General features: G+C 38.3%; 1 protein-coding gene across 5 annotated transcripts in view; it reads left to right on the plus strand.

Moving 5' to 3' along the window:
* BCAT1 (branched chain amino acid transaminase 1) overlaps window positions 1–17,725 on the plus strand; it is a 113,683-nt gene extending 95,958 nt beyond the window's left edge. For 3 of the 5 annotated variants that reach the window (XM_076007569.1, XM_076007568.1, XM_076007570.1), the window contains exons 8-10: window positions 3,147–3,232; window positions 6,249–6,389; window positions 8,596–11,358. In XM_076007569.1, the coding sequence (XP_075863684.1) occupies window positions 3,147–3,232; window positions 6,249–6,389; window positions 8,596–8,784 (416 nt within the window). In that variant the 3' untranslated portion in view covers window positions 8,785–11,358. Of the gene's footprint in view, window positions 1–3,146; window positions 3,233–6,248; window positions 6,390–8,595; window positions 11,359–14,120; window positions 15,966–16,661 lie in introns of those variants that run through there. The other 2 variants (XM_012739565.2, XM_076007571.1) reach the window with 2 other exon arrangements.
* Window positions 17,726–18,664: the final 939 nt, after the last annotated feature.

Here is an 18,664-nt window from a genome sequence, read left to right on the forward strand (position 1 = left end):
ATCCACTCACATTGCTCCTGTTGGGCAGGTGGCCGGTGCAGGCAGGTAGATAAAGCAGTAGGTAGTGTGTGTTCAAAGTGCAATGCCATGCATAGTCACTATGTGCAACACTTGGCCTGTAACTTACGTGAATTTTGATTCTAGTAAGACACTCAGGGTGGTCCATTCCCTTTTTCACTCTGTTGATGAGTCATTTAATACATAGACTTGCTATTCACTGTGTGTTTTTTTTTTTGAGACAGAGTCTTGCTTTGTTGCCGAGGCTAGAGTGAGTGCCGTGGCGTCAGCCTAGCTCACAGCAACCTCAAACTCCTGGGCTCAAGCCATCCTACTGCCTCAGCCTCCCGAGTAGCTGGGACTACAGGCATGCGCCACCATGCCCGGCCAATTTTTTCTATATATCTATTAGCTGGCCAATTAATTTTTTTCTATTTTTAGTAGAGACGAGGTCTCGCTCTTGCTCAAGCTGGTTTCGAACTCCTGACCTTGAGCAATCCGCCCGCCTCGGCCTCCCAGAGTGCTAGGATTACAGGCATGAGCCACCACGCCCGGCTAGCTATTCACTGTTTGAACAAAGAATCGTATCGTGTCCTGGGCACTGGAGATAGTCTCAGAAAATAGGACCAAGTCCTGCAGTTGCGTTCACAATCAGTTTGGGAGAATGACCGTGGCAATGAATGTCGGTGTTGTTCAGTCCACCCAGCCCCTCGAGCCTTCTTGGACATACTAGGCATTTATGCCGACTCCACTTGGAGCTCGCTTTGCTCTTCCACTTTCTCCAAGTGTTTGCTCACAAGTCCCATTCTCAGTATGGCTCTCCTTGAGCCCTTAGTCAAATCTTAAACTCCCTCCCCCTTTCCTCCCCAGCATTGCCCACCCTTCCTTTTTTTTTCTTTTTTTCTTCTCCTTAGTGTATCTTACTATTTATTTAACACAGTCATTGTTTGCCTCTGCCTATTAGAAAGTAAGCAGGGAGTCATATCAGTTTCATTCACTGCTATATTTATGGAGCTTAAAACAGTAAACAGCCCTTGATATGTATTTTCTTGAATAAATGAGTGATTGTGCCGATGGTGTGGAGGGCGCTTATGCAAACCTACATTCCTGGTTTCCATTAGTGCTTGACTTTGGGAAGTCACAGATGAATCCTGCTGTTATTGCTTCTAAATTCCTCATCTCCTAAAAATGTTTTCTCTGTCAAAAACAAGCTGCATTTGTAGGGTCTGTTTTCCTCGTGTTGGGCAATCTGGAGTTAGTTCTGGCTCTTGCAAGCATGTTTGTGGTTGCAGAGGAAAAATGAATATTTCTCACCCAAATGTTGTCATGTCATCATCTCTGTCTGGCAACCAGAGAAGCAGATGTTCTGTTCCTTGACCTCGGGCTAGTGGTTACAGTTCTGGGTGTTAAATATATTTCACAAAACAGCATTTGCACATGCAGGGCTGCTGTTTTCATTTAACTTTATGTGGTCTTAGAGCACAGTAAGCCTTAGGATAGGTCCGGTTTTAGGGCACTGGAATTATATGTTTGTGTGTGTATATGCACACACGCACACACACACACATACACAACTAGATCCATACATTTATGTATCTAGTTAGCTATTGCAAAACACATGTTTATTCTGAGATCATCCACACTTCTAACCATGACAAAAAGTAGCCCCAAGAACATTGCCAAGCACAAATTTTCTTCTTTCCAGGAAGCCGTTTTCAGCGGATGATTTTCAGAAACAGAATTCCAAAAAAGCCATGCTGCTGTATCCTAGCAAAGAGGATTCATTCATTTATTTTTTTATTCAAAAATATTTATTACAAACCACTCTGGGGCAGGCATGATGCTGAGTTTTGGGGATACAGGGAGGAATGTGGAGCTTTGGTCTTCCAGACAGAGCGTGGTTGTCAGGCACATCTAATATGACCACAGTGAGGTGGGTAAGTATAGAGCCACTGTGTACTGAGAGAAGGGGTGGTGGCCTCAGCGAAAGGACTCACCAGATTCAGACTCCTGGCTGCCAGAGGTGGGCAGGAAAAGGACCAGCGAGTTCTGTAAGGAGAGCTTGTGCAGGTGGCGGACCACACATGGCGACTATAGACAGACCGTCACGCCAGCCCTCCTAGTGGTTAGGGGTGCCTGCGGTCATCTGACAGTAGACCACTACTTCAGCCTTGCACTTTTGTTTTTTAGATTTCTTTTTTAGCTGTATGCATGCTTGAGTTTACCCTGAGCCCATTACATTTGAGTGTCAGAGGATGAAGTCAGCATCTCCGTACTTGGTGCTGATACTCTACCAGGTTTGCAAATCACTAAAGGGCCGCACGGAAGCAGCGACCAGCCCAAGTAGTAGTCACACACGCTTCTTGGGGGATGGGCTCCTCCATAGTGTTCTTAGAAGTTTTGATGATGACCCATGTTCCTGAGTAAGATCCTGTCTATGCTATTTTAATCACTAACAGCTTTTTATCTGCTAAGGCAAGTTTTCATTTCAGAATGTTTCTCTTAAGAGTATTCTATGACTGTTACTGTTTGTTAGTGAAAAACCCTCTCATTATTTTACTGGTTAAAGGTAAACTGAAGATGATTAGATGAGTAGCTTTCTTTTTTGTTCTTGTTTATTTTTATTTTTATTTTTGAGACAAAGTCTCACTTTGTTGCCCAGGCTAGAGTGAGTGCTGTGGCATCAGCCTAGCTCACAGCAACCTCAAACTCCTGGGCTCAAGCAATCCTCCTGCCTCAGCCTCCCAAGTAGCTGGGCATGTGCCACCATGGGCATGTGCCACTATGCCCGGCTAATTTTTTTCTATATATATTAGTTGGCCAATTAATTTCTTTCTATTTATAGTAGAGATGGGGTCTTGCTCTTGCTCAGGCTGATCTCGAACTTCTGAGCTCAAGCAATCCTCCTGCCTGGGCCTCCCAGAGTTCTAGGATTACAGGCGTGAGCCACCGCACCTGGCGTTGTTCTTGTTTTTTAAAGTAAGCATCTACCTGAAGCATGAATGGATTTGGGAAATTCGACAGTGTAGAATGGTAACATTATGTTTATTACTAGCAAAGTTGTGAGAAATGGTTTTTTAAAAGACTGTTGCTATAAGGCATGCTCAATATAGTTAAAGTCTGAAAATATTCCAATTTCTAATTGACAGAAGAAGAACTGGCAACTCCTCCGCTAGATGGCATCATTCTTCCAGGAGTGACAAGGCAGTGCGTTCTGGACCTGGCACGCAAGTGGGTGGGTACTCTTGACACGAGCAACTTTTATAAGCCTGAAACAAAAAGTAATCAAAATAAGCCCAGCCTAGCGTTGAAATAATATCCTGTGGTTCCAGCCAATGTTATCTAATCTTTAAGTCCAAGTTCTAGAAGGACTGTCTTGGCAAGGCTATCAAATAAGTATTGTTTATAGGGAGTGCAGAAAGAAACCAGTTTAGCAAGATGTCGTAAGGGAGAAGTATTCTAATACTAGTCTCCATCTACCAGGTATCTCCTACCAACTTACCTAGTTCATACTTTGCTTCTGTCCAGCCAGTCCTTAACCTTTTCAAGTCTACTTGTATCGTTTCCAAATGGCAGTGATGTGTACCTCTTCCTTTTCTCTATTTATTCCAATGTAACCATGCTTGCCATAGAAATTAGAGAATTTCACTGACATATAAATGTTTACTAACATAATATTATTGGCTTGGCTGCCTTCTTTCTCCCTCCATCCCTGCCCCCTGTCCTCTGAAATTCATATACATGCTTGCTTTAAAATCAGAACACGCAAGCCAATGTAAAGTTGTTTTCAGTAGACTTTCAAACCCATGTGATACAGGCAAGCCTATTAAACTAATTGGTATTGGAAATAACATAGCCTATTCAAGACGAATATTGAATGAGTCGGTTGTCTGGCAAGGGTTCTTGGATGGAACTTTTGACCCATGTGTTAAAATGGTCTCCAAAGAACATGAAAAGGTTTTGAGCATACTGTGGTCAAACAGCACTAATAGAACAAATGTTTAGAAACACACATATCATCCAGAAGAGTATTAGCACAGTTTCTCTGGAAAAGGTTTTGAAAATAGAGGCAATGTGCTATAAATAATTCCACAAAACCCTGAAGTAGACAAAACCCAACTGCCACATGCTGGCTGGCACGTTGGGCATGACATTTACAAACTGTTGGTACAATTTCAAACAGCTTGCCCTGTCCTAAATATGTTTGCAGTTGGAAAGATACACTTTTGAAGCTCAGTAATTTTTGTTTTATTAGAGAAGAAAAATCAACCAAGTACAGAAGGTTTGATGACAGGTCGCAAGTGGACATGCTTTCCCACACTAATGATTTGCTCGCGTGAAAAATAGGTTATTATTGGAGGAAGTTTTTTCTTGACTCCTTAGCTGTAATTTATTTTAAAAGCTATTTTAAAACACGAGACATAAAATGCCAAGAGCCATGTGGGGGGTTACCATTACTTGCCAGGCAGGGGAAATTGTCCAAAGATAAGTAAGGGTGAACACAGTAAAAACAATTCTGTTTATTTACAAGAGAGGTGTGGGGCCTTTTTTTGTTTTTTTGTTATTTTTCCTTTTCTAAGAGGGAGAACTCAGCTTGTTTTCAATTAACTGGGCTGGTTTTCTGGAATTTATTTATTTACCTTTGAACAACATAATTGCAATTGCAGACTAACAGAAATTGAAACTTGCAAAGAGCTATATTTCTATTGCAGACATATTTCCTTATCCTTCTAAGTCTATTTATAGCATGATGCAGTCTTCTGCTAATATTTTGAAGATTGTCAAGGGCTTTGATTTTCATCTTTATCTATTGTGGGTTTGTAGATTAAAAAAATACTCTCAACGTATTTTTTTAAAAAAAAAACTCATCTATTGTTTGTTGCTTTTAATTCAAATAACTACACTTTGACAAACTTTGAACTTTAATGACTAAAGTAAAAAAAATGAGAATTAAACAAATTAAAGAATGAGTATGAAACAGATAGCTTAAAAGCATGGGAGTTTTTTCCATTTCCTATCCTTGAGCAAAGAAGATTACTCAGACAATTCAGCAGAAGTAAATGAGGTTATACCACTAATTCCCTGGTGAAACTCAACCTAATGTGATGCTAAAAAAGAAGGAAGAGAATCATCATGGTAAAGTCAACCAGCAGTGAATTTAGGGAGACAAAAATATATATAATGGAATTTCTCAAATAAAGTCTAAATGTGCATTATCTTTTTAAAGATAGTGAATATTTCAGATATTTGAACTCAATCTATATCTTTTATTCCATCAAAGACACAGTAGAAAGAGGACCAAATTTGGAGCCACTCATATCAACCTGGGTTCAAATCCAGTTTCTGCCATTTACTAGCTATGTGGCCTTGGGGATGCCCCTCATCTTGCACCTTAGTTTCCTCATCTGTAAAGTGGGGATGATAATACCTACTTTTGGAATTACAGAACTTGGCATAATAATGGGTGCTTGATAAACCGTAGCTATAACTATTATTTAATGCAATGTAAGATTCCTCTTTATGGTGAAATAGGGTTTAAGACATTATAAATGTGGAGCATGTATCAGATAGCATTTGGGATGCTTCAGTTTGTGAGACTTTATTCGTGACAACAAATAAAAGGCAAAAAAAAAAAGCAGGCATATATGAAAATACACCAGGTATCTTGTGGTGATGATTTCATGTTCTGATAATCACATTTATAAAGGCTGTGACCTTGAAGTGGGTTGTTTCATACCTCAGTGTGTTCACCCAGTAAAATCATGTCCCATTTCTAGCTTTCCCTCAGAGGATGATTGTGACATTATCTGAGTTTGATCGAATATAAAGTATGTATTTATTTTTTGAGACAGTCTCACTCTGTTGCCCAGGCTAGAGTGAGCGCTATGGCGTCAGCCTAGCTCACAGCAACCTCAAATCCTGGGCTCAAGCAATCCTCCTGCCTCAGCCTCCCAAGTAGCTGGGACTACAGGCATGCGCCACCTCGCCCTGCTGGTTTTTTGTTTCTATTTTTAGTTGACTGGCTAGGTTTTTTTTGTATTTTTAGTAGAGACGGGGTCTCGCTCTTGCTCAGACTGGTCTCGAAATCCTGTCCTCAAGTGATCTTCCCACCTCGGCCTCCCAGAGTGCTAGTGTTTTAGGTGTGAGCCATCACACCTGGCCTATAAAGTAGAAAAATAAGTATTAACAGTTGTTTTGCGTGCGTTTCCCTTTAAAATACATTTGTTTTTTATTTTTTATATTCCAATCAGGGTGAATTTAAGGTGTCTGAGAGATACCTCACCATGGATCACTTGACTACCGCCCTGGAGGAAAACAGAGTGAGGGAGATGTTTGGCTCGGGTACAGCCTGTGTTGTCTGCCCCGTTTCTGATATACTGTACAAGGGTGAGGTAAGACAAGCATTTCTTCACTTCTTGTCATTTCCAAACGTTCGCCTATAATTTCATGTAAGTTTTTCAAATGTGCAAATGAAGCTCCAGTTGGACCTAGGATGAAAGGGTTTTCTGTTTTTGTTTTTGCAATTTGGCGTTATATTAACTAGGATAGTTTGTCCAGATGAACCTGTATTCTCATGTCACCGCCATCTTTACAGTGACTTCGTGTAAGCTCACACAAGGTGGGACGTCGGTGGTGTCCTTGGTTGGGTATCACATCTGCCTTAACTCAGGGTGGGCATTGGAGCTGTCCATAGACTTCCACTCTGATCACTTTCTAGCTACCAGCTCACCAAGGAAGGCTCTACAGGGAGTTGGATTTTGGTTTCTGGTTTCCAAAAGTACTTCTAAGCTACTGGATTAGAAATGGCAGGTAGTTATGGAAAATGCATTTGAATGGTCAGTGCCTTCATTTATTACTATTACTGTTTTTTATTATTAATTAGTAGACCACTCCATAAAAATTTTTCATTTGGCAAACCTAGTGCATTTCCTAAAATCTTACAAAAGAAATTCAAGGATTTAGTTGGAAGAAATGCTCTCTTCTTGGTAATTGAGTCTGATTTTATATGAGCCATACTTCCATTTTCTTGTCAGTTTTTTTTTTCTTTCCTCTTTATAACAAAGCCCCAATACTTATGATTAACATCAGCATCTAACTTTATAACTTAGAGGCATGTGGGCATTATAACATGAATTGGCTTAAATTACTCATACTATGGTTGATCCCTGATACCAACTTCCCATGCAGTGGAAAAATCCACATATAACTTTTGACTCCTTTAAATTTTAACTACTCACAGCCTACCATTGGCCAGAAGCCTTATCAATAACATAAACAGTCAACATGTATTTTGTATGTATTCTATACTATAAGGTAAGCTATTCAGAAAATCATAGAGAAGAGAAAATGTATTTACTATTAGTTAAGCAGAAGTAGATCATCATAAAGGTCTTCATCCTCATTGTTCTTCGTGTTGAGCAGCCTGAAGAAGAGGAGGAGGGGTTGGTTTTGCATTGTAGGGTTTTCAGAGGTGGAAGAAAATCCATGTATAAGTGGACCAGTGCAGTTCAGGCCTGTGTTGTCCAGTGTAAATATAGATACTACTGGTTTTTACACTTTAGATCACAGTTCTTTTTCCTCAGCTGATTTGACTTTAATGGTGGCAGCTTCATTAGTTAAGGTTTTAAGGGATGGCTTTTAATGTAATTCCATCTACAGATCGATTGTTTCATGGGAGAATTATTCAGTTTGATATCACCACTTACACTGATTATAAAGTTACTGTTGAGTATTTTATTATGGTAGCATCAAGGTAATGTTACTGGTCCACTTTATGAACTGAAGTTGTCATTAGATCACTTTTTAAGTCCAATTATTATTTTACCTCTAGAAATTAAGTTTATAAAGTTTAACATATTTTAAGTGGTCCTGTTAAAGAGCATTTAGAGGCAGAAAGGTACATCTAATTATCCATTACACTAGGAAGAGCGTTTGAGAACACAGACTATCCACTACAATCAAACTATCAAAAGCCTGCAAGCCAGCGAGTCATGAATAAGCATGATTCAGATACAGATTAGGGGAATAAAATCTTTTTTAGTCATGAATTTTAATCATGCTGTCCAATATTGTGGAGTTTGTGGTTCCCAGAGGTTCAGCGTGGACCAGAGAAGGGGCTAGAAGCCCATTTTGTGAAGACATAGACTTGCTTTAGTTTATGCTTCCAAAATGGCTTGCATTAATTTGTGGCATAATATCTTTGAGTTCTCATTCCTTGCCAGAGGGTTAGATGCAGAGGACAGTCATTTATCCTTACAGTCTAAGAATCTTGGAAGAGGTAGGGTTCTTTACACATAGTCACTATTTTGGGTACCCCTAACTTTTCCCTGGTTTTTCATATTAGAATATAAACCAGTTGTGCCCTAAAATTAGTTAGTATGCAGCGAACAACCTATCATTGGCTAGTGTGATTTTATTCAAATTCAGAATAGGAAAAGAATTGTGGGATAAGGAGCTAGCATGCAAAATTAGTAGGTAATAGAGCTATTCCTTATTTCAGTGGAATTGCCTTAATGTAGTAGAATTGCCTAATGTCTTACCTGTTATCACTATATACCTGAATATCCTCAAATTATTGCATTTCCCTTTCTTTTATAGCCAATACACATTCCAACTATGGAGAATGGTCCTAAGCTTGCAAGTCGTATCTTGAACAAATTGACTGATATCCAGGTAAGAGCTTCCTTCTTTTTAAAATGTCACCTTATTTCACTGGGAGCTTACAATAAAATCATACTTCATTGGAGAGAAGTGAGTAAATATTACAATTTGAGATCAGTACATTAAATTTAAGGAAGATACTCCTGATAGTATGTATGGGCCTGAGCAAATCAGATGTGAGAAAGAAGGTATGTGCTTTAAAAAAAAAGAGAGAGAGAATATTGTCAGGATCTCTAAATTACTTAACATTTAAAATGTATAAATTTTGATAACATTTAAAAATATTAAAAAGTATTACATACTCTTATTTAAAAAAAAAGAAAAATGTGAAAGTAGAAGAAACCACAGGGAGAGAATTACATTACCTGAGATTCTAACACAGATATAACTACCCTTAATTTTTGATGTCTTAACCTTCAATATTCTATAAGCATTTATATATTTTAAGATAGTTATTCTTTTTCTAACAATGGGGTCATATTATATGTAATTTTGTTACCTGCTCTTTTTCATTTAATAAACCCTTTGCTTTTTCATATCACATAGTTTTCTCAGTACCATTTATAAGGTTTAATTGAATTCCATTCTATTATTGTCCCATAATGTTTAAAAGAAATTGCATTATTGAACAACAGCTTTTTTGGCAGTATTTTTGCTATTATGAACAGAACGCCTTTGATTATTTCCTTAGAATAAAGCTATAGGATAGTCACTGTTGGGGACACCTATTTTTTCTGAGGGGTGACCTATACTAATATCTCATCGGGCAGTTAAGCAGGCATATCCAATACCAGGTAACACTGAGCCACTGAGAGAAGAGATTGTTCTATAATATACAGACATTTCACAAGTCATTGGAGGATTTTGTTGAGCCCAGATACCGTCATTGCCAGTTAGTGAAAATATCCAAGGCGGGCTGAGACTCATTGCAAAGTAAAATAATTGCTTGGGTGATGTCAGATGGTATTGAGTCATAAAATTAAGCAAAATTTAAAGTTGGTCAGGAAAACAGCAGCCTTATGGAGAGCAGTTGAGGTCCTTGGGTAGCGAGAAAAATGATATTTAAGTTAAAAGACTTGCTCAGCAACTTTCATGAAAAATTTGTAGTATTAAAAGGAAAGCACTTGGTGGTTTTTGAATCAATGAGCTGCCATACTTGTACTCTTCCACCAAGGTTTTCTGTAAGAATTTTCTGTAAGGCAGGTAAAGGAATACCTTAATATTGGAAGAAATAAAATTCACTCAGAGTTGTTTTCTACTTTTGTGCACAGAAACAATTAAAAGTAGTTTGAGGGCCGGGCATGGTGGCTTAACGCCTATAGTCCTAGCACTCTAGGAGACGGAGGCGGGTGGATCATTTGAGCTCAGGAGTTCCAGACCAGCCTGAGCAAGAGCGAGACACCATCTCTACTAAAAACAGAAATTAGGTGGCATATGCCTGTAGTCCCAGCTACTCGGGAGTCTGAGGCAGGAGGATTGCCTGAGCCCAGGAGTTTGAGGTTGCTGTGAGCTAGGCTGATGCCACGGCACTCTAGCCTGGGCTAACAGAGTGAGACTCTGTCTCAAAAAAAAAAAAAAAAAGTGATTTGAGGTAATAAAAAATTCTGCATGGCTGATTCAGGCATTTTTATTTTTTTCAGATTTATTTGAGTAAATCTGAAGATAATTCTTACAGTTTTGTTCAAGTAAAGAACATAAATAGAACATAAACTACCGAATTACCTAGATTATGAAATCCTTTATTCAAAATACGAGCTTAGAGATTTTTAAGAGGAGAAGTATGGTCATAGGTATAAGAAAGAAAGATTACTTTGGAAAATGTTTTAAACAAATTGTACAGAACTTTCTTGAACAAACTGTACACGCTACAGCAGTTAATGCACAAAACGAGATTTCAGAATTACCTCCTAGATCAGTAGTGAAGGAGTAATTAAAAAAAATAAAATAAAATAAAGAATTACCTCCTAGAGATAATATGAAATAAGAAAAGTTAAGCTGATTTGATTGTAAAGGATTAACAGAGAAGGAAAAAGTAGTCACTAGGCTGAGAGAAAAATTGAGCTCTATTAAACTGGAATTAGCAGGAAGATCTGAGTAGAGGTGTTTAGGAGACATGATCATGAAACATTGGCCATGGGAGTAAACAGCAAGAGGCAAAATTGGAAATGTGACTCATCAAAATTGAGAAGATGACAAAATACACGTATTATTATAGAACCTGAGAGTATGAGTAAGATGTTCTCAGAAAAGAACATTTTTAAAAGTAAGATTCTGGAAGCCACAAGAATGTAAGTGACTAAAGTAAATGTTTTTGATTGATTCATTCAACAGATGTTTGTATTGAGTGCAAATAGTATGCGCAGGCTGCTGGTGATTTAACACATTGACTGCCACACTAGAAAGAAATTTTTTTTCCTTGGGGCCACATTGTTTTATTATGAAAATAGAATATAAACTTCAAAAGCAAAAACGATCCTTTCTAACTTAATGCAAAATGTTATTATTTATTGTTTTCTGGACATGAATTATATACAACTTGAAAAATAGTTCTCGAGTCTCCCAAGATGAAGAGTTGCATAGGCCCTGAGGCTCAAAGCTAGCATGAGTTAAATGCAACTCACATGGCAGTTAATGTGTTAATAGTGAAAAGAGGGACAAAGAGATTAAAGAAGATGAAGCACAGTGATGTAAAAGGACAAATATGCGATGTAAATGTGAGACCATGTGAAAAAGTTTAAAAATGAAAGATATATGTGAAGCAGAGTATGAAAAAAAAAACCCACTTTTCCCTCTAACTTTATATATTATCTATATAAGTAGGTTCTTATGGCTAGGAAGAAATTACTAATTTTTCTTTTTTACCCCATGTAGTAAAATATAATGGTAATTAACACTAAAAAACTAATGATATATTCAGAACTCCATACTGAACAAAGGAACAAAATGATACAATCACAGGACACGTGAGAAAATACAGCAATGCTGAACCACAGATCCGAAGCACCAAATCAGCTACAGATTGTTTAGTTTAACAAAGGACCATCTATTCACAGACTAAGGGCACGTCTCAATTACTTTATGCCTGTGAACTTGGAACCTGAAGTCTCAAAATTATTCTCTTACAAGATGGCAAATTGGTGCTGTCAGCCAAGCTACTAGGTTGTCTGTTTCTCTCCAAGAAAAACAATTTGAGTAATTATTGAGGAAGAAAAGCATAGAATTGCATCATGTTATACATTTGATTTCTTTTGGTGTTACAAGGAACGAAGTGCTCTGGTAAATTGAAGAAGAAAGGAACAACCACCACCAGAAAAACCCTCAAGATTCTTGCCAGTATGGCCCAGGGGGAACATTCCTTCTTAACCACAGACTTGACTTTCGTTTTAACTTCTTGTGTATGAGTAAGAATCTCTGAGGTTAAGTATTTATCCCATTTAGCTAATTATCCATATAACTCCCTGGCTCTTAGGTTGCTCTAGAAATACCTCCTAGGAGGGGAACATTTCAAACAAAAGTTTCTTTTTTCCTTTTTTTTTTTAAGCAACAAAGAAAAACATGTCTGTGTTTATATTTAACCAGACTTGAACTTGGAGAATATTAGCCACGTTGTCTGTGTTTCTTTTCTCTCCTGTTGCTCTTTGCTATTCCAGTTACTCCCATCATAACTCACCTTTCCTCCTGCCATTTGAGTTCCTGTCTCTCCTCCTAATGGGCTCTGCTGTTTTTGCCGCACCTTCTACAGTTTGCTCACCTGATAAGGTCTTGGTTATCCTTTATGACTCATCTCTTATAGGAACCTTTTAAATCTCTCTTGAACAGTATACTTCTCCTCTAGTCTAAATACACATTCAGCCACTTAAATGCTGCTGCTTCCTCCAGTTTCATAGTGCAGGGATCATCCCATTAGGCCTTTAAATGACATTATAATTAGTCACAAACTAGTCTTCCTTCTAGAACTGTTTGGATGTCAGAATTGTTTATTCTCTTTTTGTGCCCCCAAGTGTTTAGCCCAGGGTCTATGGCATAGTACACACGCAGCCATGTTTCTTGAATGAATGAATAAAGGAATGAATAAGTGAAAGACAAAGCAAATATTAAAGAGCAAGTAATGCATTGCTCTTGTATATAACCCATTCTGAGAAGAGCTGGAAGGAAGGTCTTGAATAATGTCAAATTACTTTTCAGAGAACCTGATTTACATTTTTTTCCCAAACGATATATGCATTGAGATTGCCACCTCCGTCAGATAAAAGCTGGAGCCTGGGTCTTGGGTATCAGGGGAGCATGTGTGAGTAACTAGCGTTACTGCCATTCAGGTTTCATGAAGTGGGAAGTGGTGACTGCAAAGACCCAGAGGTAGGGGTCTCAAGCAGTTTAGGAAAAAGAACAGCCTGAATGGAGCAGGAACAGTATCTGTATTGCCTGTGGGCCACCAGATAGGATTAAAAGTCTGTTTTTCTCATTAGTGGCTACAGCTTTGTAAACATAAAGTTAGTGATGGCCGGGCATGGTGGCTCACGCCTGTAATCCTAGCACTCTGGGAGGCCGAGGCGGGCGGATTGCTCGAGGTCAGAAGTTCGAAACCAGCCTCAGCAATGAGCGAGACCCCGTCTCTACTATATATAGAAAGAAATTAATTGGCCAACTAATATATATATATATATTTGGCCAACTAATATTTATATATATATAATTGGCCAACTAATATATATGTGTGTGTGTGTGTGTGTGTGTGTATATATATATATATGTGTGTGTGTGTATGTATATATATATTAGTCGGGCATGGTGGCGCATGCCTGTAGTCCCAGCTACTCAGGAGGCTGAGGCAGCAGGATTGCTTGAGCCCAGGAGTTTGAGGTTGCTGTGAGCTAAGCTGATGCCACGGCACTCACTCTAGCCTGGGCAACAAAGTGAGACTCTATCTCAAAATAAATAAATAAAGTTGGTGATTATTGTGTTTTTCTGTTTTAGTGGAATAGCTCGATGACTTTTAGTTGCATAAAAAGTTAAAAAGCCCTACCTCCTTCCTTACCCGTGTCCTGAGCTGTCTCCTGTGTGCGTATGAACTTTGTCTCCAGATCGCCCTGGCGTGACTCAGTCCTTTGATTAGCTTCCCAGCCCCTTTTGTTTCCAGCACACTCTCTCCCACGTTACAGGATTACAAAGCTTTACACAGCTTTTCAATAGGGTTTGGAACAGGAATGACAAATTGCTACCCGGTGGGCAGCACTGACTGCGTTTTTATCGGTGTTGTAGAAAGCGAGTGCATGACACACAAGTTGTCCTTTTGTTTTTGCCAAGAATTGTCTGTTGAATGTAAAAGGCAGTTAGCAAAGCCACACGGAATTATTTGCCATATGTACTTTGAATGTGAAGTAATGAGCTCGTCATTAGTCATGTTTTGGTTTAGCGTTCTAACTGGAATTTGCAAAACATTAAAATCCTGTACGTCACATGATAATCTTTCACATGGGCTCCAAATGCCATCCCACAGCCTCAGCTTGATTTGCGATGTTGCTTTAGCACCATCTCTGATTCCAGTGAACAAGCCTAAGGAAATGTCGTTAGGTCAGGCCCACCAAATGTTGAAGGTGTGAGCCCGTTATGTAATGATTCTGACAATGGTACAATGACATCCTAGCCCATGCAGACATGTTTTGTCTTTCCCCTCCTTCTGTGAACACCAACTCTTAAGGAAAGAATATAATTTCTATCTCTGCTAAAATCTGCCATCTCTACTTAGAATTATTTGCCCTTGAAAAATTAAATTGAATTATCCATCAGCCAAATGAAAAATTTAATTACTAAATGCCCGGGTCTAGACAGTATGAATTACTTGTAATATCACATTTCTTGGGTACATCTCAGAATGCTGTGATTTTACATAAAAGCATAAATTGCAGGATGAGAGGGGTAAAACTTAATATATAATATGCAGATTTGGAGAGTGATATGTGGCCTATGACTGTCGTTGTAACCAAAATTGATTTTTCGATCATTTATAAAACTAAAACGACTAATTGAAAGCAAATTTACTTTAACTGATGAAATTCAAGATGAAGTGATGGTAGTCATGAATCACAATTCCGTAGATCTGCTAAAATGTCAATACACTGACACTCAATTGTTATTAATGGCAAAAGTGTCTCGTATATTAATGGGAATCCAAGTAAGGGAAATAAAATACATGCTTTGCTAATACCTTAAGTCACGTTGACACCCTATATAAAGCAGGTGGAATTTGAAAATGTTTCATCCAGCATTTATCATGGCATAACTGAGTTAATAGTGAAAGGCTGTACTCTTTCTGATGTGGCAACTCTTTCTGATGTGGATTAAGCAAGTCACGTATAGTCACTTGGTTCCCTTCATTATCCTTTTTTCATGGAAACCACAAGGTGGTAGGTAGACCCATTCTTGGCTCCTAGCATTTTTACCAGTTGGAAAGATTCTGCTGTCAGGTCTTTCAGAGGAGCAGGGCATATATACAGCGTGATATACGAGAAATAATATTAAAGAGTAACCCAGAGCCTTAGTATCCTTCTATGTAAAACAAGAAGCTGGCATTAAAATTCATTGCTCTTTACACTTGATTTTTTTAGCAGCAGAACTTTCTTCAAAAGAAATCTTTCCTAGAATCCCAGTATACAAAATGGATAAAAGTAGAATTGTTCTGAAGTAAAGAAGTAGAATCCAGAGCCCCATGCCTTTGGGTCTCATCCCGTACATTTTAGATGGTCATTACAGTTCATTTTAACTCAGAAATTCTGATGTTTCCTATTAATTTAAACTAAAGTTACATCAGGTCTAAAAGAGCCAGCTGATGTGAACATGGACCTAGTCTGAGTGATTCTGGCAAACACAGAGTGACACGTTGAATGGCCTGATAAACCAGGTTGGGAAGATGTGTTCATGTCAGTCTCCACGCATGGCTCTGTGGACACGTGGAGGGCAGCCTTGGGCGTGGCCCAAAATGTGGAATTTAATGGGGGAGAGACCTGGGCTAGGATCTGGGCTCTTCCATATGCTAACTGCAACCTTGAGCAAGCTATTTGATTTCCCCGATACTCAGTTTTCTTACCCACTAGATGGGACTGCACCTGCCATCTATGAGGATTCAGTGAGGTGAGGATTACTATGAGGATTAAGTGAGGTGATAAACCTATAAACTGTTGGCACAAAGGCTTGAGCATGCAGTAATTGCTCAAAGGGCTTGAGAGCTTATTTAAACATGATGTACAGTGTTGAAAGATTGACTTACTGATTAAATGAATGAATACAGAGCTAACTTTCTCTTTCTGATGTATGGAATATCTTTTAATCTCATTTTAAGTATTAAGATTCAGGTTTGCTTTCAAAGCAAATTATTTGCTAATACAAACAATCAAATTCTGATTATGATACGGTTACATAACCTTTGAAGGAATAAGAAAAATTGGGATGCTAATCTAGCACAAACAACTTTGATTTAGAGAACAAAGTCTCTGTTAATATCCATGGGGCTTGTCAATTTCATATTTTTGTCCGGGAACATAAAACGCTCTTTAGTGCACATCGGAATCACTGGAAGTGCTTGCCGGAGTGTGGGTTGCTGGAACCCATCCCCAGAGTTTCTGATTCAGTCTGAGAATTTGCCTGGGAATTTGCATTTCCAGTTTGTTGCCAGGTGATGCCGATGGATACACTTTGAGTATCACTTGTTTAGAGCAAAAATAGCAATAGTTAAATAATTTAACCCGGCTACTTCATTTGGAGAGCAGAAGTGCAGAAGAGAAATGTAATGAAAAAGCATGCCCCCAAGTATATAAAGGACCTACACCAGCTATGAATTTGAGTTCAGTGATACTTATAAAATTCATGATTCTTTTCAGGTATTTTTTTATGTTCAAAACAGAAGTGAACCTTTTGTATAACCTCGGTGGCATTATTAAGTTTATTTGTAAGCAATACCTGCACTGTTACCTTTTATATTGAAACATGTTTCCTTGCTTTTGTTGTAGTATGGAAGAGAAGAAAGCGACTGGACAATCGTATTATCCTGAATGAGAAATACGGGATTCCAACTGTGTGCTGTTTGGGCAGACTGTTGCATTTGAATGGTGGTGGATTTCTTTGACTACCTGTTAGAAGTTGTGCATAATGTAGTCTGTATTATCAGTGTGTTACAAGGGTGATTGTTTCCTCATGCCAGAGAAAATGACTTGCAATCATCAAACGGTGTTTTGTAGACTCACTAGTCTTTTACCTTTCCTAGAAAAATACTAACGTAAGCCATATAACATAGGATTTTCTCAGTGCTTTTACTGCCTCCCCTAGAGTTCACTCAGATGTTAAAGTGTTTGTTTATTCTTTAGTATGAGCCATGTTCTGCTACTCAACCAAATGTGATTGTTTTGTGTTTGAAAGCTGATTTGAGTACATTTCACAGGTGACATTTCCTGTAGCACATCTTTATCCTCAGAGAATGTTTTTTTTTTTTTAAATCAGTACTTTGAAAAACTAGATTTCCTCCCATCATAGTGTTTTACAGGCCCCCTATGCCCATCCTAAGATGAGTATCTCCCTTCTTCCTGATGTCACGCATCCTGCTCAAGCTCACCTTGTGCTTCAGCAAGACCTGAGGACGTTTTTTGCCGCTGCCCTTTCCACCTTGTGTTGTCCTTGGCTGTTCATCAGGCTACAAGACTGGGGTCTTGCGCCTTATGGATCTTTGTACAAAACCCCAATGCCAGGCACATAGTAGGCACTCAGTAAATGTTCTATGTAATGAATGATGAACATTTAGCTTCTATAGAAGTGTACTTTCTTTGTTTCTATATTATGAAACCTCTTTATTCGAATTGGTGATTGATTCTGATATGTTGTATATTTACCTCGTACTGTATTTTCCATAGGCTACTAAGTCATTAGAGATATTAGAGGTATAGTTAGTTGGAGGAATCATTTCATATTTGAACATTGTCTTGGAATTGAAGATATGGCTCTAGAGCGAGGTCATGATATCATACCAACCAAATGGAAATGACAGATATTATATGTTAAGTGTTAAATGCAAAAGAAATCATCTTTTTTGGGAGGGGGCAGGGATAGGAAGCAAAGAGGATATATATTCTGGTTCTGAGACTCTTTTTTGTAGGTGCTCTTTTCTTTTGACTGGGGGATTGGAAGAGCATGTGGATAGGGTAAAGGGAGAGCAATTATAGTGGATATTTTCCTTATTTAGGAGCTGTGAGTTAAAATTGTATCCTTGGTTTATCTGGGGGAAAGTCAAATCTTGATAGATAACATTTATCCTTGGAAGGTTAACTCTCAGACATTGTGTTTTGGTTTCCCTTGGTCCTAATAACTTTCATCTTGCTGATCATATTTTATTCTCTTTGCAGAGCAAGGGGAATAAAAACATTGTAAAAGTTTGATGCACTGGAAAAATTTCCTTAAGGCATTTAGCAACACATAGCAAATGGGCTTTGATTCTTCTTCAAAACTTTTAGCCATAGGGTCTTTTATAGATAGAAATAATAAAATGAAAATTAGAGAAGTATAAGATGAAAAGGAATGGTAAAAATATCTTTTAGGGGGCTTTTAATTGGTGATCTGAAATCTTGGGAGAGTCTGTTCTCAGGCCTTAGGTGCTTTTGACTGTCGCCTGCACACGTTCGCCAAGTAGTATGCTAAGGGTATGCTTTTGCCTTAGCTAAATCCTTTGACTTCATTCTTAACATAATAGTCTAGAAAAGACTTGCAGGTAATTTTTAACTGTCAAGTAAATAATAACTAGACTTTGATTCCTATGAAATAGAAATTATTTATTTGCCATAAATATATTTTATACTTTGCATCTCTAAATGTAGTATGGCAAGTCATGCCCATTGTGAAAGTTAGAAAACATATTTGCACAATTTCTTTTATAAAACCTTACGAGCATTTTAAGCTCATTGTACCAGACCTAGTGAAGACTAAGGGTATAGATACATTTTTAAAAACTGAAGGTCTTCTAATACGG

This window comes from Microcebus murinus, chromosome 10, assembly GCF_040939455.1.
Source record: "Microcebus murinus isolate Inina chromosome 10, M.murinus_Inina_mat1.0, whole genome shotgun sequence".
In the NCBI taxonomy this organism is placed as follows: Eukaryota; Metazoa; Chordata; class Mammalia; order Primates; family Cheirogaleidae; genus Microcebus; species Microcebus murinus.